The sequence below is a fragment of the Manis pentadactyla genome, chromosome 2 (assembly GCF_030020395.1).
Source record: "Manis pentadactyla isolate mManPen7 chromosome 2, mManPen7.hap1, whole genome shotgun sequence".
Lineage (NCBI taxonomy): Eukaryota > Metazoa > Chordata > Mammalia > Pholidota > Manidae > Manis > Manis pentadactyla.
In genome coordinates, this window is record NC_080020.1 from 153,210,910 (window position 1) to 153,237,891 (window position 26,982).

General features: G+C 45.0%; 1 protein-coding gene across 6 annotated transcripts in view; it reads left to right on the plus strand.

Annotated features, from left to right (window-relative positions):
- The window catches only part of CRACDL (CRACD like), a 120,295-nt gene that overhangs the window by 73,257 nt on the left and 20,056 nt on the right, over positions 1–26,982 (plus strand). For all 6 annotated transcript variants that reach the window (XR_008995737.1, XR_008995736.1, XM_057496954.1 and 3 more), the window contains exons 3-7: positions 7,660–7,828; positions 14,192–14,327; positions 14,681–14,845; positions 20,360–20,572; positions 25,115–26,672. Coding sequence is in view for 4 of the 6 variants with exons in the window: in XM_057496954.1 (XP_057352937.1) it covers positions 7,660–7,828; positions 14,192–14,327; positions 14,681–14,845; positions 20,360–20,572; positions 25,115–26,672 (2,241 nt within the window). In the remaining 2 variants the exon portion in view is untranslated. The remainder of the gene's footprint in view (positions 1–7,659; positions 7,829–14,191; positions 14,328–14,680; positions 14,846–20,359; positions 20,573–25,114; positions 26,673–26,982) is intronic.

The following is a 26,982-nucleotide window of genomic DNA, read 5'->3' on the forward strand; positions in this document are numbered from 1 at the left end:
CAGTATATGTTTCATCAGTGCTAGTTTTGGGTATTTCCAGAGTCACTATGAAGAATCAATCTTTAAAAAGAAAAAGAGAAACCAAGTACTCTTTTTTCATAGCAATAGTGAGCTAAGTTATTCAGAGCAGTCCCTTCCCATTTAAAATTGAAAATTCTAGATGAGAACATTCTTAAAAAATATTTTAAAAAGTAAGAAATAAGGCCACAATTGAAAGAAAAATGGTAACCCAGAGAGGTAGTGAATATAGAAGTCACTTTTAGCCTTCAGATCATTTACCAATCTTGAAACTTTTTAATTTCATTTTTACATCGTCATGGGGTAGGAGGTGGGGAGAGGGTCAGATATCAATACAGGCCTATACAAAGTGGACTGTCTAATGGAAGACCCTCCTTACAATAAGCTGGCAGACCAAGGACCAGCAAAATCTGAGTTAAGTGTGAACCAGACATAAATCAACCCTTTGTAGATCTGTAGTTTAAGTTTGCATTGCTTAGATCATTCAGGGAATCTCAACCCTTGAACATGCCTTGTAGTATTCCTAGAAGAGATGTGACCCAGGCAACTTGTAGAAGCAAACAGTGTTCTCTAAAGCAAGGTACCTTCTATCTCAACTTCAAATTATACAGAAAATGATATTTTCAGGTATGTAATAAATATACAGCCAGTGTGATAACCAGACAGATAAGGTCACAGGACACATGAATGAAACCCAATGTTATGGGCTGCCCTGTGTTGCCCAAAATTCACATGTTGAAGTCCTAACACATAGTACCTGAGAATATGACCTTATTTGGAAATTGGGTCCTTTGGATGTAATTAATTAAGAGGAGCTCATGCTGGAGTTTCACAGGCCCCTAATCTAATGTGAGTAATGTCCTTATGAAAAGGGGAAATGTGAAGGCAGACATGCACTGAGGGAGAACACCCATAATGAAGACCAAGTCAGAGATCAGGATGATGCATCTCCAAGCCAAGGGATGCCAAAGGTTGCCAGAAAATCACCATAAGTTAGGGGAGAGACATGGAATAGATGTGTCCATCACAGCTCTTTGAAAATTTTGGACTTTGAGCCTCTAGAACTGTGAGACAATATAATTCTATTTAACACACTTAGTTTGTGGTACTTTGTTATGCAGCCAAGCAAACTAATACACAGCAGAAACAAGAGAAATGGACATGTCCAAATAGGCATCAAATGTCAGAATTATCAAATATATGCTTTGAAACAACCATGCATATACTATGGTGGAAGATTTAATAAAAGTTTAAAAATGTCTGGAAGGAGCAGGGTACTATAAAAAGTGGCATAACACCCAGCCAGTGCTATAAGCAAGAGAAAGAAATAAAAGGGATACAGAAATAAAACTGTCTCTGTTTTTATATGACATGATTATACAATATATCAAAAAAGTACCTAGAACTCTTTAAGTTTAGCAAGATTGTGAAAGACAACATCAATATATAAATACTTGTATATAATGCAATGAACAATTGAAAAATGGAATTTAAAAAGTTACCATTTGTAATAGCACTAAGAAAAAGAAATACTTAGGTATATATCTAACCAAATATATGCAGGATCTTTATACTGAAAATAAAAAATATTGTTTAAAGAAATCAACAAAGACTTAAATACATGCAGTGATGGTATTTAGGGTCATAAATTAGGTCATGTGGGTAAGAGCCCTCATGAATAGAATTAGTGCCCTTATGAGAAGAAGCCAGGGAACTACTGCTCTCTTTCTGCACATGAGGACACAATGACTAGTTAACAGTGAGTTACCTGTGAGAGAGTCCTCAATAGTACCCCACCATGCTGGTACCCTGATCTCAACCTTCCAGTCTCCAGAACAGTGAGAAATAGATTTCTGTTATGTATAAGCCACCCAGTGTACAGTACTTTATTATAGCAGCCTGAATGGACTAAGATTATGTTTACAGACTGGAAGAGTCAGTGTTGCTTAAAAGTCATTTCTTCCCAAATTGAGCCACAGAATAGCTAGCAGGAGTACAGTACACAGTTTATAAGTCAGCTGTGAAAAGCAGGGACACAGTTAGTTCAATATTCTGTAGCAAGAACATTGATCAGTAATCAGTTATTTGATTTCCATGAAGGGTCAGAGGTTTTGTTTAGGAAGAAGCCAAATCCATATAGATGAAATGATAACTGTATCTGGAATGATTTGCTTTGAAAGGGAGGAGGAGTGTAGGGGTGAAGATGAAACAATCAATCTCACAGGATATTTTTCCAATATTGACATGCTGATTCTAAAATTTACATGAAAAAGCAAAAGAACTTAGCATAGTGAAAACAAGTGTGAAAAAGAACAAAGTTGGAAGACTCACACTACCTGATTTCAAGACTTACTGTAAAGCTATAATAATTAAGCCAGTGTGGTTATCACCAAGAGGATAGATGCATAGAGATATAACAGAATAGAGTCCAAAAACAAACCCATATGGTCAATTGATTTTTGACAAAGATGCAATTGTAATTCAATTAAGAAAAGATTGTCTTTCCAGAAAATGGTGGTGCTAGAAAAAATTGGACATTCATATGTTAAAAAAGTGAACTTTGACATACACCTCACAGATTATACAAAAATTAAAATATATGACAGGCATAAATGTAACACTATAAAACCTTTAAAAGAAAGCATAGGTGAAATTATTTATGACCTTGGATTAGATAAGAGTTCTTAGATACAACACCTCAGTCCCTAAAAGAAAAATTTGCTAAATTAAACTAATTTGCTAAAATTTAAAATTTTTGCTCTGTGAAAAGACACTATTAAGAAAATGAAAAGACAAGATACAGACTGGGAGAAAATATTTATAAGTCATACTTGAAGGGACTTACACTTAGAATTCTCAAAATTAAACAGTAAGAAAACAAACCACCCAATTAAAATATAGGCAAAAGACTTTTAAAGAAGCTTTACCTAAGAAGATGTGCAGAAATAAGCACATGAAAAGGTGCTCAATATCTATAGACATCATTACAAATTAACACAACAATGAGATATAAACACTTGTTATAACAAGTTATAGACACTTGTTAGAATGGCAAAACAAAAACACACTTGAAAGTTACAAGTCTGGTGAGGCTACAGGGCCACTGGAACTCTCATATTGCTGATGAGAATGCAAAATGGTACAGCTACCTGGAAAAATATTTTAGCGGTTTCTTATTAAACATACACTCCTGCAATTCCATGCCTAAGCATTTACCTCAGGGAAGTGGGAACTTATGTTTACACAGAAGCCTGTAGCAACTTTTTTCATGATTGCCAAAAACTGAAAAGGACACAGATGTCTTTGAACAGGTCCATGGTTAAATAATGTCTGTCCATACAGTGAAATAGAAGTCAGCAGCAATAAGGAGCAAACTATTGATCAAAACAGTAACATGGATGAATCTCTAATGCACTGTGCTGAGTGAAAGAAGCCAGAATCAAGAGGATACATGCTGTATGAATATATCTGCATGACATTTTAGAGAAGGAAAAACTATAGAAACAGAGAACATATTGGTGGTTTCCAGGGGCTACCTAGGGGAGGGGCTTAGCTACAAGAGGGCAGCATTGGTACAGTCCCCGTACCTTGGTTTTGGTGGTGTTTATACAATTCTATGAAAATCAAAAAGAATAAACTTTACTGTTTGTAATTTTAAGAATATTTTTTAAATGATATGCCATATTTGAAAAACGATCAAATGGATTTTCTAGAAATAAGCATAACTACTACACTTGAAAATTCAGTGGATGAGTTTAACAGCAGATTTTATCTGCTCAAGATAGATCACAAGAAAGTATACAGAATGTAATATAGAATGGTAAAAGGATGGAAAATACAAAAGAGAGAGGACAAGAGGCATAGAGATAAGGGGAAGGGCATAGCGTACATGTGAGCACAGCCTGAGGAGAGGAGAGCTGACATTTTCTGGAATTGATTAAAAAAAAGAAAAGATTATCCATTCACAGGTTTAAGAAACCCAATGAATCCCAAGAAGGATAAATAAAAGGAAATCCATAGAGACTGAAAATGTAGAAAACCTGAGACAAAATGAAAAATCTTAAAATAATGCTGAGAAAAAGACAGATTACCTTCAAAGGAGCAAAAAACTTATGGCTGAACTTCTCAGCCACACCATAGAAGCCACAAAACCGTGAAATAATGTCTTTGATATTGAAACAGTAACTTAGAAAAAATGACTGCCAATCTAGGATGTTATACCTAGGAAAAGTACATGTTAGAAATGAAGGAGAAATAAATGCATTTTCAGATAAACAGGAACTGAGTTTGTCACCAGTAGACTCACACTAAAGCAGATTCTAGGGGAAATCTGCCTTCCAGCAGAAGGAAGACCCTCCTAGCTGGAAGGTCCAGAACATAAGAAGGAATGAAGAGCAAAGAGAATGAGAAACAAGTGGATATATCTAAATGAATGTGGAATTGTATCTTCTGGGCTTTTTAAAGATCAGAATGAAAACACTAGTGCATAAAAATAGGATTGAAGTGTTCTAAATTCCTTGTTCTGTCCCATAATAGAATAGGTAGTATACTTCCTAGGGTAGTCACTGGAAGAACAGAGATTCAAGCCCATGCTCATAAACTAGTAGTGGGAAAATAAGGCATAATTTTAAAAAGTCAGTTAATTCAAGACATGGCAAGAAAGGAGATTAAGAAAAAGCATATAAAATAGCAGACTTGTCCTTATTAACGTACCGTTAGTACAGTAAATACAAGTAGGCTAATTACATTAATTGTTCAGTGAGAAGTTAAAGACCATCAGACTGAATTTCCAAAACTAAATCTTAAGTGTAAGGATTCAGAAAAGTTTAAAAGAATAAAGGAGAGACAGAAAGACAGGACACATCTATGAGAGAAAGGCACTGGTAAAAAAGAAAGAGAGAGAGAAAGCAAGCAAGCAGGAAGAATGGAAAGAAAGAGGCTAGGAAAACATGTACCTTGCCAACACTGAGCAGAAGGGAGCTGGTATAGCTGTGTTAATAGCTGTCAAGATAAAATTTAAGGTAAAAAGCATTACTAAAAATAAAGAGGGCCATTGCACAAAAGGTTCAATTCCACAGCAAGATAACAATTGTACCTTACTATGCACCATCATAATGTCAAAAGTTATAGAGTAGAAATTGACAGGTAAATAGAATCTGCAGTCAGTGAGTTATTTTTAATACATCTCTATCAGTGATTGATTGAACAAATGTCTTCAAATATTAGTAAAGATACAAAGTGTTTGGATGATACGATTAAAAAGAAAAAGGCCTTGCTTGTCCTATTTGATGTCCTATATATAGGACGTTGAAGCAAATACATTATTTTCAAGCACACTAGGAACAGTCACAGATTTATGGTAAGCCATAAAGCAAGTCTCAACAAACCTGAATAGATACAAATCATACAGAGTGTATTCTCTGACCACAGTGCCCTTCAGCTGGAAATCAATTACAGAAAGATAAGAAAATCCCCAAGTGCTTGGGAATTAAGACATACTTTTCTAAATAACCTATAGGTCTAAGAAGATACTATAATGGAAATTAGAAAATATTTTTGACCAAACAATAATGAAAATACTATGTGTCAAAACATGTAGATGCAGCTAAAATAGGGAAATTTATTGTCTTAAACGTGTATATTATAAAAACAAAAATCTTGAAACTCAATAAGCTAAACAAGTATGCATCTCAAGAAGTTTAACAAGATAAAGTAAACCCGAAGAAAATGAAAGGAAGGAAAGAATAAAGATAAGAACAGAAATAAATACCTTGAAAAATAAACATTCGGTAGAGAGAATTAATAAAGCCTATGCTTTTTGAAGGCAAAAGTGATCTCAGATGCAATAGATCAGGTGAAAAAAGAGGAGGCACAAAGAATTCACATCAGGACTGAGAAAGGGGGCTTTTATTACAGATAGTGTGGGTGCTGAAATCAGAGGATATTAGTATATGCCAGTAAACTTGAAAATTTGGAAAAAAGAGGCAAAGTCCCAGAAAAACATAACAGATTTAAGAGGTATAAAACCTAAGTAGTTCCTGTAAATAGTTCCTTTACCATTAAATAAATTGAATTTTAAAGTCTAGCAGGTGATAAAACATAACCCTAACAGGCCCCCAGGGGAGGCTGGCTCACCATTGAAGCCAATCAGAAGTGCTGGGAGGCTCAACTCTGGGTGTTTGTAGCCGTGCCCTTCAACCCGAAGCAGTGACTTGGGTAGTGAGGCTGCATGTTTGTGCAAAGCTTCAGGCATGTGTACATATTTGTCAACTAGGCAAAGGCCAGATGGTGTCCTGGCAAATGCAAAAAACTCCTAAGGCTCTCTCAAAATAATAAACACTCCTTGAGAACGATCAGTTAACAACATAAACATTTTGTGATTATAAAGGTGAGGAGCCTTCCACTCGAAATTAAGAAAACTTGACTGTAAAACTGATTTCCCTTTGGGCAGGGATTGGCCCCACCTAAGGTAATGTAGGAACTCCAACTAGAGTAATCCTAAATAGTTCTCCAAATTAAGGCAAGATCATATAAACTTCCCAAGGGGGTATTAATATAATCAAAATGTAAGGATCCTGTTGTTTTTTTAAAAAAGGCATTTGGCTTACAAAATTATTTGTAAAACTAACAAATCATTTTAGCAAATTTTCAGGATATATTAGCATCCTGGCAATTTATGATGTTACATCCTTCTATTATTAGTTTTCATAAAAATTTGGAAGAAAGGAAGGAACAAACTTTGCTGGGCTGTTAGTGTGAAATCACGAGATCCTGCATATGACAGAATTTGTAGGTGAAAATGAAGGAGGCAGAGAAGAGATCACAAAATGTTTACAGATGTATATTCTAACAATCCAGGAAGCATGGCAGAATCAAGCTCAGTGCTGTCCCCACCATTTGATGGGTTTTCTCACTGAAAGTCCATCAAGGCGTTGGGCAGTCCAGCCAGTGCCTCTTGCCCATGAGGCTGGAACTCCCCTGATTGTCTTTGGTGCTCATGTCCATACTAATGAAGCACTTGAGGATTATTTTGAAAAATAATTTGAGTTGTCACATGGCCTTTACTGCATCAGGACTGTTGACTTTTTTGCTTTTGACTACATATATCTTAAGGATTAGAACTTGATCTCATTTATACAACGGAATGTTACTCATCAGTTTAAGAAAAGAAGAGCAACGCATACTTATGCATGCATCGTCATGCAAAATCACACAAAATCTCAAAGGCAATATATGGAATGAAAGAAGCCAGAAGCAAGAATATATACTGTATGAATCCACTCATACAGTATGTACTGTTTGAATTCAAGGCTTGGCAAAACAAATGTGTGGTAATAAAAATAAGAGTGGTTACATCAAAAACAATAAACTATTTCACCCAGGAAGTAAATGATCTGTTAAAAAAACAAACAAACAAAAATACTTGATTTCAACTGAGAGGAAAGTTGGTGTGCTTTGATCCTGTGATTGTGCTCCAAGGCTTTCCTGGCTCTTTTATTAACGGTCCAAAAATAAGCAGGAATCAAGATGTTTTAGGGTGTACAAAAACGGTACGCTGTGTTTCATGCATAGAAATCTTGCTCTTCTTTTGCACAAATCACACATGCTTGGTAAGTACTCACATACGTTCTTTATGCACAGGAAAGAAAAAATCCAAATTCAAAACATTTAAGAAGTTTTTCGGGAAAAAGAAGAGAAAGGAATCCTCTCCTTCCACAGGAAGTAGCACCTGGAAACAAAGTCAAGCCAAGAGTGAGGTCATTGCCATCGAGTCAGGGCCAATGGGCTATGATTCAGAGGATGAGCTCGAGTAAGTTGCCTTCTACAGCCTTTGGGCTTATGTGCCCAGTAAGCAGGAGGGGGCACAGTCCCTTCGTTTTGGTAATTTGCTGGATGTCTGAACCTACTCTTCTAGGTAATTCCATTGAAGGTTCTTCCATTGAAAATGTATGTTCTGTCTTTCCATATAAGGATGGAGAAAGTTGGGGGAAGAAACATTATCAGGTACCTGCTATGTGCCAGGTGCTGTATAAATGAAAATTTACACTAACTGTGGGAGGGTGGGTAAGGTACACCATTTTATAAATGTGCAAACCAAGCTTTAGAGAAGTTGTGGAGAACTTGCCTGATGTCCCACAGCTGGAAGTGGCAAGATTAGCGTATAAGCCCTGGTTTAACATGACTCAAAACTCTTTCGAGGATCTGAATATTACACTGGAGAAATACACCACGCTAACCCTTAATTTTGAGTTATCTAATGAGAAAATTTTCCATTAGAGAGAGAAGGGGTAAAGGGTGGGCTTCTTGCTGGCAGTCTTAGAAATATCACCCCAAAATATTGCAGACCCAATCAGAATGAAAATTTGGGGAAGTCTAGTGAAGAAATCCTTATTTTTGTAACTTGTACTTCATCAAAATATGATCATAATACATATGATTATTCCAGTTTGCTCATTTCTGTGAGTAAAAGGAAAAACAAAACAGACTTACTGCCATGCCAGTTTTTATATTTTCTTTTAAACAACGTTGAACCCTTAATTTGAGGATGAAACTCTTCAGAAGGCATAATGAGCCTTGGGCGTGGGAACCAGCCCACGCTGCATGGGGTCACAGGCTTCAGCATCCCAATGATTTTACCTGTGGCCCGCCACCCCCCCACATCCCTGTCTCCTGACCTGTTTCGAAAGGCGTAGAACTGACCACTTGGTGGCACCAAACGACTGCAGAGCAAAGATTCGAGTTTTTTCTCTGGTGCTAGTAAGGAGCCAGGGATGGAACCACACGGCACCTTGTGAAGAGCAGAGGGTACAGGCTACACATGTATTTTTCAGGCCTCGTGCTCCACTTGAGGAGCAAGGCATCATTTTGATGCTATTGCTAATTATTGCATGTCTTTACTGGGCCACCCACTCACCCCACCCATCTCCTGTCTCTAAACTGGAGCACCCAGGGATCCCTCCCACCACGGGACTGCAGCCCGGCAGGAGGGGCGAGCCAGGGTGCAAGGACCTGTCCATATGTCCGTCTCCTATCACCAGAGCCCATGGGAAGTGGAGTCAGTGTCCCTTTTATCTTCATATTCCCAGCACCTAGCTGGAGCTTGGTCCTCAGTTACTGGGAAAAGTCTCCTGGAGTAATGCTAGGAAAGGAAGCTCAAGGTGGGGTATGATGAGGTCCAGGAAGAGCAAATAATGTGTGTAGTGAGCCCACAGAGAATGAAATAGACCTTCTTTTCTCTCTTCAACTCTATTGAAAGACAGTTGACGTATAACATTGTGGAAGTTTAAGGTGTACAACATGTTGATGTGATACACTTATGTATTCCAAAACGATTATCACCGTAATGTCAGCTGACACATGCTTTATTTCACCTAATTACTGATTCTTGTGGTGAGAACATTGATGATCTACTCTCTTAGCAATTTTCAAATACATAATACAGTATTATTAACTATAATAACTGGGCTATACAAACTGTAGGTCCCCAGAATTTATTGATCTTGTAACTGCAAGTTTGTATACTTTGACCATTTTCCCCCATTTCCCCCACCCTCAGCTCTTGGTAACCACTAGTCTACTCTGTATCTATGAGTACAGCTCTTTTAGATTCTGCATGTAAGTGAGATCTTATAGTATTTGTCTTTCGGCCTACCTTATCTCACTTAGCATAATGCCCTCAAGGTTCATCCATGTTGTCACAGATGGCAGGAGGTCCTTTCCCATGACTAAATAATATCCCACGGTATCTATCTATCTATCTATCTATCTATCTATCTATCTATCTATCTATCTATCTATCATCTATCTCACATCTTATTTACCCATTCAGCCACTGATGGATACACTTAGGTTATTTACATATTTTGGCTATTGTGAATAATGCTGCAGTAAACATGGGGGTGCAGATAGCTCTTTGAAATCCTGTTTTCATTTCCTTTGGATATTATACCGAGAGGTGGGATTGCTGGATCACATGGTAGTTCTATCTTTAATTCTTTGAGGAACCTTCATATTTTTCTCCATAGTCACTGCACCAATTTACATTCCCAATAACAGTGCAGAAAATTTCCCTTTTTCCACATCCTTGCTAACACTTATCTCTCATCATTTTGATGATAGCCAAGAGGTGAGTGGGTATCTCATTGTGGTTTTTATTTGCATTTCCTTGATGATTAATGATGTTGAGCATCTTTTCATGTACCTGTTGGCGTTTGGATGTCTTCTTTAGAAAATTGTCTGTTTAGTTCCTCTGCCTATTTTTTAATCAGGTTGTTTGAGTTATATGAGTCCTTTACAGATTTTAGATATTAACCCCTTATCAAACATTTGATTTGAAAGTATTTTCTCCCATTCAAGAAGCTGCCTTCTCATGTTGTTGATGGTATCCTTTGCTGTGCAGAAGCTTTTTAATTTGATGTGGTTCCACTTGTTAATTTTTGCTTTTGTTGCCTTTGCTTTTTTTTGTCAAGTCCAAAAATTCATTTCCAATACTTACGTCCCATGCCACCTATGTTTTCTTCTAGGAGCTTTACAGTTTAAGGTCTTATGTTCAAGTCTTTAATCCAGTTTGATTTTTGTGTATGGTATAATAAAATGGTCCAGTCCCATTCTTTTGCATGTGGCTTTCCAGTTTTCCCAGTACCACTTATTGAACTCTTTCCCATTCCCTGTTGTGTAGTCACACTGAAAGGAACCAGGACCCTCTGAAAAAATGGCTGATCACAGGTTTCCCTGTGGTATATTTTTTGTGTATTTCCCTTCCCTGTTGTATTTTCTAGGCTCCCTTGTGATAAATTAATTGACAATAAGAGAGACAGTATCCTAAAGGCACTCTTCAGCGTCTTTGAGAGTCTGTGCCTTCTAGATTCTGCAGCGACTTCTCATCCATCCATCCATCACCCCAGGCAGAAGAGCTCCACTTGCCAAGGCACATTATTGCTGGCAAGCCATTAAAAAGTTGATGCCCATTTATTGTGTCTGGGTGGTTGTGCTTCTTAAGTCTCTTAATCTATAACAATTTTCCCTCCCCTTCCCCCTTTGTTTCATGTCATTGATCTGATGAAGGAACAGGGTCATTTCCTCTACAGAATAGCCACATTCTGAATTAGCTTTCTCTTGGTATGATTAAACTCATTCATCTATTCTCTGAATTTTTTGCAAAATGTTAGATGGATCTACACATTAAATTTAGGTTCAAGATGGTATTGAGTATTTAGTGTCACATCACATCACAAGGCACATATTTTCTGGCTGTTCCACTTCTGGTGGTGTTAAAACTGACCAGGGGGTTCATGGGGTCTCTCTAGGGTGACCTCTCCACTAACGTTCACCTATTGGTTTTAGCACCCACTGATGATCATTGTCTAGGTCGTGATTTCAATGAAAAATTGTGATTTTCTAATTCTTCTGTTCATTCTGCATGTGCTAGCTGGAATTCTTTTTTGAAGACCTTTCCTTCATAAACTCCTTGGTTGCTCTGACGTACAGTTTATTTAGGAAAGGCAGGATAATACTTAGTTCTCCTTTTATCGACCTGCCTTCAGAGAAATGACCTGGTACCCTAGCAGTTTCCAATACTGACCAATGAGTGATTTTTTCCATTTTTTTCTTGGATATCATTGTGAATGTATGGACTTTTGTATATTTGATTAGCTTTAACCCATGACACTCTTTTCATTTTGGGGCTTACACACTCCCATCTTATGCTATTGGGAGTCACTTCAAATGAGCTCCTGTATTCTTTTGACATGGCCCAATTTATCTTTGAATAAATTCTTGCTTTCTTGCACAATGAGAAATCCCAGGTTTATTTTGCACACTTTCTGCCCTAAACTTGTGATTGGCCACTTCTTCATAGGGTCCTGGTTCCTTCCAGTGTGAAATGGTTTTTAGGAACCACAACCTGGCTGTCAAGGGTTAGGATTGCTAGCTGGCTGTCACTGCACTTCCCAGTAATAACAGCTAGGAAATATTTTATTTTTTTGAGAATAAATAAATCATTAATTCACTTGAATTTTCAGTTCAAGTTTAGTAAGACAGAATTTTTACTTCTTTGATTCTTTATTGAATTCATTTTTCTCTGATGCAGGAAATTTTGGTCCCTACTGGTATTAGCAAAATTATTTTCATCATCATATAATATATGTATAATAATTTCATGACCCTTACTTTCCCACAGAGCTTACATATTATAAAGCTTGTTCTGAACTGTTTTATTAAATCAATATAATTACTAATAAGACCGTAAGTACAATTTGATATCTTAAAGTTTTTTTGTTCTTAGAAATATCCTGCTGTAGTTATTGAGTCAAAAGTCATGTGGACGTTGATTTAAAATCATTTGCAACCATTCTTTTCTCTGTGTGGTTGTGCCAACAACCTGATATAAAATTAGGCTTATTTGTTTCTGTTTGTTTTCTAGTCTTAGAGACTGTTTTATCTCCCTTTTTGATTTTTGTCTTTGGAACTATGTAAAACCTTTATGTAGTTTCAAAGACAAAATTGTAATACAAGTAAGCACCTTGGCACCCTGTCTCGCACCTGGTTCTATCCTTCTACCTAAGGGCAACCATATTTATTCATCTTGTTGTTTATCCTTCTATTTTTATTTTTTTAATAAGCAAATATACACATTTATTCCCATATGTCCATATGTATCCGTACCCTCCTTTCCTACAGAGCTAACACACCACAAACATTGTTCTGCACTCTCCTTTATTTTTCACATAGTGTAGTTGGTGATGCCTGTATCTTGATAGCCTCCTCACCCGTTTGGTCAACTACAGAGTCACCAGTCTATCGCGCTCCACAGTTCATCCCGATATCTATCCACTGAGGGGCATTTGGGCTGTTCCCAGTCTTCTAGAAATGTTGCTGTAGTGAACAGCTTTGAGCATATAGCATTTTGTGTTTTTGCCAATGTATCTTTGCCAGAGGCCTTTAAACGCGGTCTCAACTTCCAGTCGCAGCCAGAGTGGTGTTCTGGCAGCACTTGTGGCCTCCAAAGTGTATGGCTGTGGCCGCATACTGTAGGAGGGAACCCAGCGTTGGTGTGATCTTTGGGACAAGAGACCCCATTGGCAGGAAAGGCCTGCCTGGTTCTTTCATTAGGCTTCATTCCTTCCCAGAAATGTGAGGACACACCCTTCGAGGAGCCAGAAGTCCCCACTTGCAAACTGACTATTACAGGTAGAAAGAAGTTAGAAAGCGCCCGCAACCAACACAGCTTGATCTACAGTGAGAAGGGCCACATCCAGGAGGCCCTCATGCCGCACAGAAGACAGGAGGCCCTGGGCGGGGTTGCAGGGGGGAGGTCGTGGTACACAGGATGTCCAGCGTCTGTGTGGACAGGCTTTCTGTCCTTTGTTATAGGGTCTCAGCCGTCTCCTTCCACCTATTGTTCAGGCAGCCACCACTGCCAGGAAAATCTAACAGCAGCTCCCACATCCTCTTAGGACATTCGTGAGTGTCCTGTGCAGTTAGTTCCAGATTGGAGCCTTGAGCTCAGGCCTGGGCAATGGGCTGGGATGTGGTGATGGGAGGGCCCACCATCTATGCTCAGGTGCTGGGCGCACAGGTTGGATCGCATGGGTTGGCTCAGGTAAAGAAAAAACGGTTGGCGTGCAGGTTTCCAGCTCTCATTTCAAGCCCAGGAGTGGATGTGTGTTTGGGCCGCCTTGTGAGGCTGCCCTGCCTTGTGAGGCTGCCCTGCCTTGTGAGGCTGCCCTGCCTTGTGAGGCTGCCCTTGTGCAGACTCGGCCTCCTGCCCACCAACAGGCTGCATGTTTGCCCACAAAGAATGACCTCACCTTCCTTGGGCATCCACAACGATCTCCTACAGCCCCGCCAGCCAGCCCAGGCCCTCTGCCAGCCCTTCCTTTCTGTGGACCTGCTGTTTTAGACCTCACACCTCATCAGACCTTGGTTTTTCCATTAATAAAAAGAATTCACACAGACTTCGGGTCTGCAAGGGAAATTCCTATCTCTACAGTGCTCTTAATAGCTGATTGCGGTATTTGACAGGGGGAGATAAACTGAAATCAGAGGCAGTTAAAAAATAAATACTGCCGAAGGCTTGCTGTATGATATGTCATCAGCCCACAGCCCAGTTCACCTGAGCACCCCAGGTGACAGATGGCGGGAGCTGAGTTTCACAGTGCCTCTTTTGTCCTAGGGAGTCGAGGGGTGCACTGGGCAGCCGGGCCCTCTCACATGACAGCATTTTCATTCCGGAGTCAGGACAGGACCCTGCTCGGCCTGTGCGGGTGTTTTCCCAAGAAAATGTGTGTGACCGGATTAAAGCTCTGCAGGTAAGCTTTCCCTTGGCAGTGGTACTCGGTATGTGTGTCAAAGATGAATTGAAGTTTTTAAGTTATTTTTGCTTGGTTTATTCAACACATGTTAAAGGATAATTGTATGCGCATCACAGTTCTCCTGAGGCACACCATGTTAGTTACAACTGCATCTGGACTCATTCTACGTTATAACTACTCATTTTCAACATGAAAGCAATAGAGCTGGTGGTGGACATTCTTTCAGTTCTGACTGCACCAGGCAGGGCATTGAAAGTTGCTCCTGAATGAATGACTGAATTGAAACAGGAAGATTTGTTGATATAGGTCACTGATGAAAACAAGAGCAAATGTTCTTTATTCCAATCTAGTTAAAAATACAGTGTAATGTGAAAATGGGGCCACCACCTCCTCCAGGGAGCCTTCCTGTCAAACGAGGAGATGATGCCGGTATGAGTTCTGAGGACGATGGGCTGCCCAGGAGCCCCCCAGAGATGTCCTTGCTGCATGACATCGGTCCCAGCACAACCATAAAGGCAAGTGCAGCCTGTACTCCCGGCTCCCCAACCCCCATCTCCCTCTGCGTGCCCACCACCGTGGGCAGTCGGGGCTCTGGTGGCCCCTGCACATTCCCCTAAGGCCCCCGTGGGTGGGTGTGGCCATGTTCACTGCAGCCAGGAGGCGCTCCAGAGCAGATTGGGTCAGCGTGGCCCGTGGTTGGGCTCGTGCTGTGTTTATTCTCATTCTTTGAGCAGAAATTCGTGTTTGTCGGGAGATGTGGTTTTGGTAGTATTTTTCATGATGGTTGTAGGTCTGATATGATCAACCCCATACCTTGTTTTTCCTGTCTGAGCAGATGACCAGCTGTTGTCTGTTTCCTGTTGTCATGACACTTGGCTGGAGGAAGAAGGGAACAGTAAACATGCATGACCCCACCTAGGCTCCCGCGTCTGGGTTCAGGACTGTGAGAACCTGGTGGTGGAGGGGGAGAAATGTGAGGCTTGGTGCTCCTAAACAGGGCCCCCGGGGAGGTGTCACAGGTGTGGCAGGCAGGACAGGTACTTGTGACCTGTGCAGGGCGGGGGTCTCATCCTAGATACCACCCTCCCCCATTAGAATCCATGGGGCAGAACTGAGCTCTTAATCACGGATAAACAGCGTAGCTCATGGTGCCGCCATTTTAAGCCCCTACGGTGTACTTTGTACAAATGATCACTTTTCCCTGCAGATGAGCCTGTCTGAGGGGTGGATAGAGGTGGAGTTTTCCGTGTTATGCTGACACTTGAAACCAGACAAAGGCTAGAGTCCATTTCCCGCAGCCACACCCTGCGCCTTGGAGCAACACTTGTGCCCTGGCCTGGGGCCAGTCCTAGCGAGAGTTGGGGGTGTCACTGTGAATCACTGTCTCTCAGCAGATTCTGTGCTGCTCTGAAATATATCCTGTTGTCACTTCAGCTTAGACGTCCAGAAGCCCCCCTGCAAAGGCAGGGGGAGGGAGGGCTACCAGTTTGTGTGCAGCTGTGGGTGCCCAGAGCCCGTGAATGCATGGCAGAGGAAGGGCTGGGGACACTGGGGGCAAATAAGCCCCAGGGCTGGGGCTGCCCACAGGGTGGCTAGAGCATTACTCTCTTCAGGTGCACCTGTCCCTGTTTGCTCCACAAGCAAGTGGGCTACACACACCTGCTCTCCCACCTCAGGGAGGAGGAAGAGAAGGCAAAGAGGATGGCCTGGCCCATTTCCTAGACTCCAAGCCAACCCTGTACTCCTCCACACCTTAAACACCAGGAGGAGAGGTGACAGACTCATGGCTGCCTACAGTGTAATTAACCAGGTGACAGAAACATCTTTGCACCTCGGATGGGCAGCTTCAGGGTCCCTGGGCTCAGGATGTGATTTTGTGTGTTTCTGGACCATGAGATGGGGAGATGCCTCTAGTGAGCCATCCTGCAGTTCTCTGGGACAGTACAGAACAGATGGTTTATAACCCTGCTCATCAGGGAGTGAGCCCAGTTCCAAACCTGCAAAGCACCACAATGCACACCCCTCCCGTGGGAGCCCTAGTGGGACCATCACAGGCGCAGGGCTGACCTCATCCTTCTCAATGTCCCTCCTATGGTGCTTATGTTATTTTTTTTTAATGTTCTGAGATTTTATCAATTACTGGGTAATATGAACACTCCACTAGCTTCATAGGAAGCCAAAATTTGAGCTGCTAAGGCTTAAAAAAAAATAGATAATCTTTATCATCATGATTTTGAACACAATGATGAAATTTGTGCCCTGAAAGTTTTTTGTGTACAGTGGGCCTATTCAGGAGAGAAACAATGCACCTTTTAAAATGTGTTTATGTAACAAATGGCATTTGATACAGTGGGGCTTTAAATCCCACAAGGATGGGGCTGTGAACAGCTTAATTTTTTTTTTATTGTGATGCCTTACACAGGCCCATGTGCTTGGTAGAGAAACTTAATGAAGATTTGTGAAAACAGGGTCTTCAGTAACATATATTTGATGCCATTGCCAAGGTGATATTTCCTGACATAGAATGAGTTTTTCAGGAAATACATGGAATTATTATTATTGTTAAAAAATTTCATTAACATGTCAGGTAACAACTGATGAAACATTATGTTTTGATTTTTAAGTAAAAATAACATGTAACTAAGTCATGTTCTACGTTTCCTGCCATTAAGAAGGAAAGCCTGGGGAGAGGGCGGCTCACTGGCAGCTTTCTCTGGGCGATGAGGGAAGGTGCCCAGTGGAGGCCACGCTGCTCTGGCGGCAAATGGGGGAAATGCACCCACCACCGCCGGGTGAGGCCCGGGCAGGTTTGGTACCTCTAGGGGTCTGGATCCTCAGAGGGTTCTGAGGGGATTAAATGAGGTCAGGTAGGTCAGTGCCTCCCCTTCCCTCAAAAGGAAGGATCAGCCAAGGGCAGGTAGCATCTTCTCCCCAGGGTGGGCCCACCACGCCTGCTTCCTGTCTGTAGTCTGCTCCTGCGGGCACCACCCTCCACTCACTCCTCAGTGACTGAGCCCCTCTTTGAGGAAAAACACTGTAAAGCTGGCACCCAGGGTCACCTCCCCAAAAAGACTCTGAACCCCAGGCCCATTGAACCACATTCCCAACAATTACAATTTTTAAATCATTTACTTCCAGACTCACCCAAAAGCAGAGATTTCTGGAAAACTTGGGTGGCCAGGAGCAAGCAATACAAATGCAAGTGCTCTAGACGCTGCCAGCTGCATATAAAAGCTTAGGGACCCCACCCCACCTGACGTGGCTGCTTCACTGATCAGGGCGGGAACTCCTGATGCTCCTCGCTCATGAAGGTGTTGATCTTTCCGGGGCCCAGGATCTCTGAGGATGACAGTGGAGACTGAGCAGCGAGAATTCAGGTCCCTAGCAGGCTGAACAGAGGGAACATCCTGCTGGGGTTGTATGGGGACAGCGCTCATTGTTCAGAGCATCAGGGAATTCAGGACCCTTGCCAGGGTCCCCTAGCCTAGGGGCCAGAATGGGCCTGAGTTTAGGACCATCTGCTCAGCAAGGTGACCCAAGTGAAAAGGAAGTGGGGAATGCTTGTCCTTTGGGTTTGCAGAGCAGGAACCCAGGCTCATGTTGTCACAGAAATGATGGTTCTCATTTGTGAAGTCACTGCGTTTGCAAAGCGGGGTGTCTTCTCTGTTCTCTCGATTCCCAGACATTAAGAAAAGCAAAAAACAAAATTGTACCAAGTGTTTATATACATTGTTCCTCTAGACAAGGATGAAAATGAAGGGGTCTGTATTATTTTGAAATGTACCCATCTGGCCGGTGACCCTTAAGAAGGACTACCTGGGAAAGGTGTCACCTGTCCAGTCGGAGGTGACTTCCTGAGTAATCAGCTACAAAATGGAAGGCAAAGCCACAGGCACAGAGGAAGCCAAGAGTCCTGTGGTTTGTCTTAAAAATGATTCTCTTGCTTTATTCCCATAAGAACCTGAGTAGCTAAAACAAGGGAACTAAATAGATCATATCCACTTATAACCTTTTACTCCTCGTTTTAGTGACTGTCTTGTCCCAGTTGGCAGGAATAAGCCTTATACTGCATCAGAAAATGTAAGGGACCTGTATGTTACCAGGGAAAATACCTTCCTCTCTGAGGCAGTTTCCTGGCAGGGAGCAGTTGTGTGTCAGAGCTTCTATCGCTCTCAGGGTCATCTTCCGGCTCCCATCTAGTTCAGGAGGCTGCTGACACCTGCGCAGTGTGGGCTGTAGGGTTGTGGGAAAGAAACTGAACAAGACCACCCCCCATGCCCCAGGAGCCCCCTTGCTGCCTGTGTCTTGTCCACTGCCTCCTTGCTAAGGACACCGTTGTCATGAGAACTTATAAATCATTGTGAGGCACAAAAAATTGCGATCTTAAATTAAAATATAAATTTGACACCACCTCACACCCATTAGGATGGCTACAAAAAAAACCCAGAAAATAACAAGTGTTGATGAGGATGTGAAGAAATTGGAACCCCTGCACACTATTGGTGGGAATGTAAAATAGTGCAGCTGGTGTGGAAAACAGGATGGAGATTCCTCAGAAAGTTAAAAATAGAACTACCATATGATCCAGCAATGCCACGTCTGGATCTATACCCAAAAGAATTGAAAGCACGTTCGTGCAGACAGTTGTACCCCATGTTAGTAGCAGCATTATTCACAGTCGTTAAAACATGGAAGCAGCCCATATGTCCACCAGCCAAATGAATGGATAAACAAAAGGTAGTCCATACATACAATGGATTATTCAGCCTTACAAAGGAAGGAAAGTCTGACACATGCTACAACGTGGATTAACGCTGAGGACATGACACTGAGCGAAATGAACCAGATATAAAAAGGCAAATATTATATTCCACTTAATGTGAGACACCTAGAGTGGTCAAATTCAGAAAATAGAAGGGTGGTTGCTAGTGGTTGGGAGGCAGGAAGACTGGGGAGTTAGTGTTTAATGAGGATGGAGTTTCAGTTTTATAAGAGGAGAAGCTCAGGAGATGGATGGTGGTGATGGTTGCACAACAACGTGAATGAACTTAATGCCACTGAAACTGCAGACTTAAAAGTGGCTAAAGTGGTACATTTTGTTATATGTATTTTTCTACAGTAAAAAATTTGGAAAAAAGAAAGTATTGGGGAAAAAAATATAAACTTAACCCTAATATTGAGCACGATGCTGGAGTAGAAAGTTCTGTTTGTAGGTGGCAGGTTGTAACTAAAACCCAGTGCGTCCCAGATTCTCTGCACCTCGCTCCTCATTTGGGCTGCATGTGCTCATGGGTGCACAGTGGGCGTCCCTTCCGTTACTTCATCCTCATAAATGTCTTTGCAGGGGAACCCACTTAGACCTCACTCAGTGAAGGAGCTTGGCCAGCAGTGGGCAGGTATCAGGATGTTGCCATTATTCTTCCATGTGTCTACCAAAAATCCCCTTCCTCCCTGGCAACACTTGGCTGACTGTCAATCTATTTTACTGGCGTAACCTAGTAAAATATTTGTAACTTAACAAATGTTAACTGAAAGCCAGATTTCTCCAAGAGGACACAGGAATATACAGAAACCTAGAATGAACAAATGCATTGATGCAGTGGAAGGCTGGGTAGCAGGCTCAGGACATCCTGTGCCCCAGCTGGTAAAATCACACCTCTGAGCCACCGTCTTGGCTTCCAGAAACAGGGCCACGCCTGGAGGAATCAGGCTGTTCTGTCTCATCAGAGAAAGTGGCTCCTGTGTGAAGTGTCTGTGCAAGCTACCACGGAGGGGTGAAGGCAGGGTTATCTTGCCAAGAGATTTCCAGAGGCTGGCGCCACATGGAAAGCTCCCAACCATTTACCTTTCTAAGGGAGTAACCTAGAACCACCCCCTGTGGAGAGGCAGATTTGAAATATGTCATCCTGTGTAAAGCCCGGAGACAGCTTGGGAAGGCAGAGTTTGACAAAAGGGGAGAATTATGTTGGCTGTGCCCATTTCCTGTTGTGAAGTTAATGATTGGCATGTCTGCTCCTTGCCCCATGAAGGTCTCTCTAGTTTCCTCACTCCGGCCGCTGTCTCCAGACCATTCGAGCGATGCCAGTGTCTCCCCCCGGACCTTGGACAGCAGCTTGGCACCTGTGGCTGACTTCGACTATCCCCCAGAATTCTCCTCCTGCCTGGACAACTCTGCAGCTAAGCACAAGCTCCTGGTTAAGCCCCGCAACCAGCGGTCAAGCAAAATGAGGCGGCTGTCTTCGGTAATTCGGCTTCTTCCTACACACAGAGGCAGAGTTAGCCGGCTTGGCAGCCCCCATCCCATCCACTCTGCCTCTTTCCCCCTCAGGGTCACCTGCCCCCTCTGAGAATCCCCCATGGTCAGTGGGACCATGCTGCAGGAACTGGAGTTGCTCATCTTTTTCAACATAAATTAGATCTGTCTTCCCTCTGCATAAACACCCCATTCATTCATTCATTCATTCATTTGCTCTGCAACACCTACCAAGCCCTGCTATGTGCTGTGGGTCCACTGCCTTCCAGGTGCACTCAGTGTGACATCCACACTCCAGGCCTGGCATGACCCGGCCCTACCTACCTCTCAGACTTCCCCTTAGGCCCCCTTTCTCACTCAGCACATTTTGGCTTTCCTTCTGCTTTTGGAGTTCCCCAAGCTGCCTCTGGCCTCAGGGCTTGGTACATGCCGTATCTCCTGCCCCAGACACTCTCAGCCTTAAGGCCTTAGCTCAGAGGCTCACCGGACCATCCTGTGGAAGGCAGCTGCGCCTTCCTGTCACCACACTCACTGCCTTCATAGCACTGGCCGCACACAGAAGTGACCTTGGTAAATGTATGTGCTCACTTGTTTATTGCGTCTTCTTTGAGACCTTGTCCAACTCTACTTCCAGCCCTATAGCAATGCTAGTCACAGAGCTGCCATTCAGTAAACATTTGTGGGATAGATGAATGAATGAACAAAGAATGAATGAGTGGATGACAGAAGAAGCTGAAACACTAGTGCAGACACCTGCCTTGGGTGCATGGGATTGTGCTGTGTAAGGACAGACCGCCCTTGGCACGTGCTGTCTGCGGTGATCATCAGCTCATAGTTCTGGGAGCCCAGGCCTCATGTGGAGAGTGCTTTGGCTTCATAGTGCCAGTGCATCAGGGGGCTGTGCGGGGTTGTTTCCCCTCCTCTGCCTGGTGGTGCCTACAGTGCCTCACCCCTGGAGGAGCTGAGAAGCAAGGTATGGGGCCAGCCTCGCCACAGAGAGTGACCGTGCTGAGGAGGAGGTGCTCACAGACCAACATTCTCTCCCTCCTTCCCTCCAGATAAGATTGTGGGGTGTTGATGAGGTACCCAGGAAGCTACGTGCTTCAGCTGGAGACAGTGGGCTGGGGCCTCTCAGGATTTCAAGGGCTCCCTGGAGAGAGAATGGGCTTTCCCGTGGGCATGTGGAAGGTACTTTTTAAACTCACGCCAGCAAGGTTAACTTTTGAGGGGACCAGTGCTGGAGGAAGAAGTGAGCTGTGGTGACCTTCAGGCTAATGTACAGGCTGGGACTTGGGCACTTGTGTAAATGTTAGCACATGCGGTGCATTTACAGGTAAAGGCTTATGTGATGGGGACAGACATGGGAAAATCCAGTAACTCTGACCTCATGTTGAGTAGGGCTACAGGCCATAAACAGAGCCAGCTCCCTTTGGACCTCAAGTCTGGGCTTGATTCCCATGGGGATGTCTTCTTCCTGGGCAGGGGGACGTGTGGCCAGCCACAGCCTGGCTGGGACTTGGTGGCAGAGAGAAGCAGGCTCATCCTCCTAGTGGAAATGCAACATTTCCTCTCATATCCCCTGCACAGAACTACACTGCACTTGCTTTCTTTACTTTTGAACTTAGCTCTTAACCCTATTTTTTTAGAACAACAGAAAATCTGATTCAGTCAGTCTGGTACAGTCATTCCTTAATTTAAACTGTCATTTCCATATTGTCCCCTCCTTTGTTCCTTCCCTTCTTGGGAGGGAGCAGTCATGGTTACCTTAGGTTTTTGGAGCCATCCTGATTTTCCTGACTGGGCAGAGGTGTCTGGCCAGTGGTCATCAATGTCACTGTTGGGTCCTGAGTTAGAGGCCTCTGGCCTCCAGTGTCCACAGTCCCCTCCCAACAATGAGGACCTCCTGGGTCCCCAGCCCCTCTCAGGGACCAAGGTGCTTCAGATGTGCCCATTCTACTCCAAGGGTGAGGACTGCTGCCACACTGCCTGCTCTGCCTAATCCTGGGGACTTCTGCGAGGGGACAGTGAGGTCTAAGTTTGCTCTGCTTTTCTGATCCTCCATAACATGCAGTTTCTTTCTCCATCACCCGCCAGGCCTAGGCATCTTCAGAGTCTTCACTGAGTCTCCTCCTACTGCTGCCCACGTTTGGTCCTCCATCTGGGCAGGGCAGTGGTCGCGGCCTGGCCAGGCATTCTCTGACTCTGTCATTAGTGCAGTGAATTCTTTACTCCACATCTTGTAGACTCTGAATTTTTTGGAGCTCCATGGGAAAAAGGGGGCTTTCTTACCTTAAAAACCCCTTCTTGCTAAGTAAAACAAAAAAATCTTGGCTATCAAGACTGTGACATTTGTTACAAGTTCGAAAAGCACATCCAAGAGTGCATTTGGCTGAGTCTGTCTCCACCAAAGCAGAGGTCAGGAAAGAAGCACACAGAAGACAGACGATGGTTGTTATCTGAGCATTTTACCCCACTGTGCAGAACTGTGCCCTGTGTGTGGCTCTGACGGAACACCCAGAAACATTCATGCTGACCTCTCACCACCCAGGTGGGGCCTCATCCCAACCCAGGCAGAGCCAGGAGCAGGGAATATTAACTCTGAACAGAAGCAACATGATTCAATGACTAGCCCAAGGTCACAGGCAGAGCTGGCAGCTGCAATTCCCAGAGCCCAGTCATAGATCGACCCCACTTCTCCACCCTGGCACTGCTCCCTGGAGGTGTCCTCTGCCCAGAGATGACAGGGACATTGCCCCAAGACTATTTCTGGCAAGAGGAGACAGTCTCCAACTTGGGGCAGGCTGAGCAATGGGTCCTCAACTTCCACTTCCTCAGGGGGCGCTAGGGTGTGCAGCTGCTATGAGGGGGCCAGAGAAGGGGTGAGAGGGAGACATCAGACATGGAGTGGGCGTCCATATGTATCCTTCTTGCTGTACCTGGCCAGAGACCACTTTGTTCTCTGCTCAGCGTCGGAGTCCACCCTCCACACCAGCTTTCATCCTGCCTGGCCACTCCACTCCTTGTAGCTGCCGGTGTCTCAGGCGGGGATACACACAAGCCAAACCTGCTCCCCAGCTTTATGCTGACTTACTGTGGGTTCCGATAGTTTTAAAACATGACCCACAACATAAAGAGGTGTCAACATCAATTATTTCCTGCAGTAGCAAAGGCCCATTAAAGCCTTTTGAACCTATAGGTTTTGAAAATTCTGGAGATTTCTTTGCACATCTTCCTCTTTTTTAAATCCTGAGGAATAGGATTGTGCATCTTGGCAAGAGCTGGCTCAGGTATTGTCACTAACATCTCAGTTATCCTGTGTTCTGTCAACAAGCAGATGCCAGCTGGAAAATGTTAAAATAACAACAGGAAACAACAACAAAAACCTATTGCAAACACTCCCTGAGCATATTTCCTAACAAAAGGGGAAGGAGAGAAGTGTGCTTGGGTGACAGCCATGGGACTCTTAAGTCCAATGTCATGAACTTTGTTTAAAAAACGATCAATCTCAACACCCTCAACCTTAAGGTCATTTTCACATACTGCTTTTGAATGATTCATGATCACCTCGATCTCCTTTCCTTCCTAAGAGAGCAGAAACTGATTGTATGGTAAGAAGGAAGTTGGACTAAATCTCAATTCCAGAGACCTTTCAGAAGAAAAATGCCACAAGACAGTGTATTATTGTCAGGCCAGTAAGGCTTCAAGGACAGCAGGGAGAGCCATCAGCTGCAGGGAATAGGCAAGGCTTTTTGTCGGAGTAGAAGGTGAGACAGTTCCTAGGGGTGCTGGTAGACCACCCTGGCAGTGTGGGGGAGAGGAGCCAGCCACTCACTCCAGCCTGGAGTCTTTAAATTGAGCTGAAAAGTTTGGGCTTTATCCTGTAAGCTGTGGTTTGCCATTGATTGTGTATGACATGATATGAACCATCTTTTAGGCAAATCAGTCTGCCTTCGCTATGAGGGTGCATCCCTTGAGAGAGAGGGGGGGAGCGTGGAGGTGGCAGACTGGCTCTGAGGCATCACAGGGTCATAGAGAAAGCACCAGCTTTTCAGCTGAGCTAAGCTCAGCCTCGACCAAGGTATGGACCTCTCTGAGCTCTCAATTCTCCAAGAACAAAGCGGGAATAATAATCCTTTCCTCACTGGGACGAAATCAAAGAGTAAATGAAATAGCAGATGTAGGTTAAAGGCATGGCAGACACCTGGCTGATTTTGGTTCCCTTCCCTTTGCTTCGCTCTGGAGAGTAGTGTCCTGAGCTTCTGTAGCTCAGCCACAAAAGCCTTAGGCAATATTTAATTTGAGGGCATAACTTCTACTGTTCTGCTGAAAGCTGAGCTTGTGAGGCAAGATTCCAAGTAGGCCAGGAAGGAAGGGAATAACAAAAGACACCTGCATGTGAATGTCTACTTAAGTGCCAGCTCTAGAGACAGACCACTATGTTTAAACCATATCCAGCCCATAAAATGGGTAAGTTGTATGCTTACTAATATCTGACATAACCATGCTGTCTTTTGTCTTTTTTTTGTCCTAGCGGGCACAGTCTGAATCCCTGAGTGATCTGACCTGCACTCCAGAGGAGGAGGAATGTGATGGGAGGCACTTACCCAAGGTCGGCGCAGAAGAGAACCCAAGTTCTGGACAGCAGGATATGGTACCTGACAGGGGCCCCACGCCAGAAGGACCAGCCACCACTCTGCAATCTGGGGGGCCCCGTGCCAGACGGGCACGCTTGCAGCACTGCCCGGCACTCAGTGCCAGCACTGAAGAGGAGACCCTCCCTGGGGACAACCCCCCCAGCCTCCTGGCCACCCCAGAGGTCACTGAGCCTATGTTCATCCCAGCCCCCTGTGCAGAGGCCCCCTCTCTGCCAGAGGACTCCCCACAGCCTAATCCTGACAGTGAGAACCAGAGTGAGGCTCTGCCTCTTGCAAGCACATGTCCGCCAGTCGAGGACACAGTTGATGAGGTGTTTTGTGCTTCTGGAGACGTTGAGAGTGGATTATCTCCCCACGTCCCTGAGGTGGACACGACACCTGAGACCAGCCCTGCCACCACCTTGGAGACTCCTTCAGGTCTAGACCCGCCACAGCAAAGTGTGCAGGAGGAGGGGGAGCCGACACTGGAGGCGCCCAGGCCCGAGGGAGCAGGGACAGAGCCTTCCGAGGCCCCCGTGGCGAGTCCCCCGGTCCCCAAGAGCTGCCTGAAGTCCAAGGCCCCGGTGGCCGGCGCGAGCCTCCCCGCCCCCCCGACGCCGCCCCCGGAGGAGCCCGCGCCCTGTGTCCCGGAGGAAGGGGCCGCGCCCCGGGGGCGCCCCGAGGCCGAGCCCCAACACGCGGGCCCGGGGAGCGGCGCAGTGGAGCGAGGCGGCGGCGAGCTGCGGGGCGCGCGGTTCTCCGTGTCGTCGGGCCGGGCGTGGCCGCGCGCGGGCGGCGCCCTCCAGCTGCAGCGCCCCCGGCCCGGTGGCCCCGGCCCCGCGCGGCTGCCCCTCGGGAGGAGCGGCCCGGCCTGGCGCAGCGAGGCGGCGCTCGACGACCTGCAGGCGCCGGCCGAGCCCGGCGACGGGGAGCCGGGCCCGCAGAAGCCGCCCTCCCCCTCCGAGCGCGGCCCCCAGGACTCGGAGCCCAGGGCGGCAGCGCCGGCCAGGGGACCCCGCGTTGCGGCCGCCGGAGACCCCTGCCCGGCCGCGCGCGGGCCGCCCGCGGGTGAGGCCAGAAGCCCCTTCCCCGTCAAGCTGCGGGCCACGTCGCTGTCCTTCAAACACAGGGACGCGCCCAGCGCGGACATCAGAGGAGTGAAGCGCTACAGTGCGGAGGTCAGGTTAGAAAAAGGAGGGCTGACTTTGCTCCCGAGGGACGACAAGTGTCAGGCGGGGAAGGCCCCCGGCCCGCGAGGCTCCCGGGCGCCGAGCGACCACGGCAAGGCGAAGGCCCGGCCGTCGGAGCAGCCCGGCGCCAAGCCGCCCCTGCCCAGAAAGCCGCTCCTACAGCCCCTCACCCTGCCGCCCGCGCCCGCCGCCCCTGAGGCGGGCCCGCGGGAGCCCGGGAATGCCAGCAGGACGGCGGAGAGGAGGTCGCCGCACAGGGGAGCTGGTAAGGGCTCCGAGCTGGGGAGCGGCCGGGCGTGAGGGTGCCTGGGAAGGGGCAGGGCAGAGGGGGCCGTGGCAGCTGGGTTACCTTGCTGGGCTGCACAAAACATGTAGCCGCTCGGGGCAAAGAACTGTGCAGGGGAATTGGAAGAAAAAGCCGAAATTCCTCTTGGTAACCACTAACGTGTGTGATCAAGAGTTAGGAATAGAGAGTGGAGGAGGGGAAACAAATCCCAGGATGTGGTTGGTGTAAGTTCAGAGAAGTCAGGAAAACGCAGAGATTCATTTTGCCGCATATTCCCTGAGAGGAGATG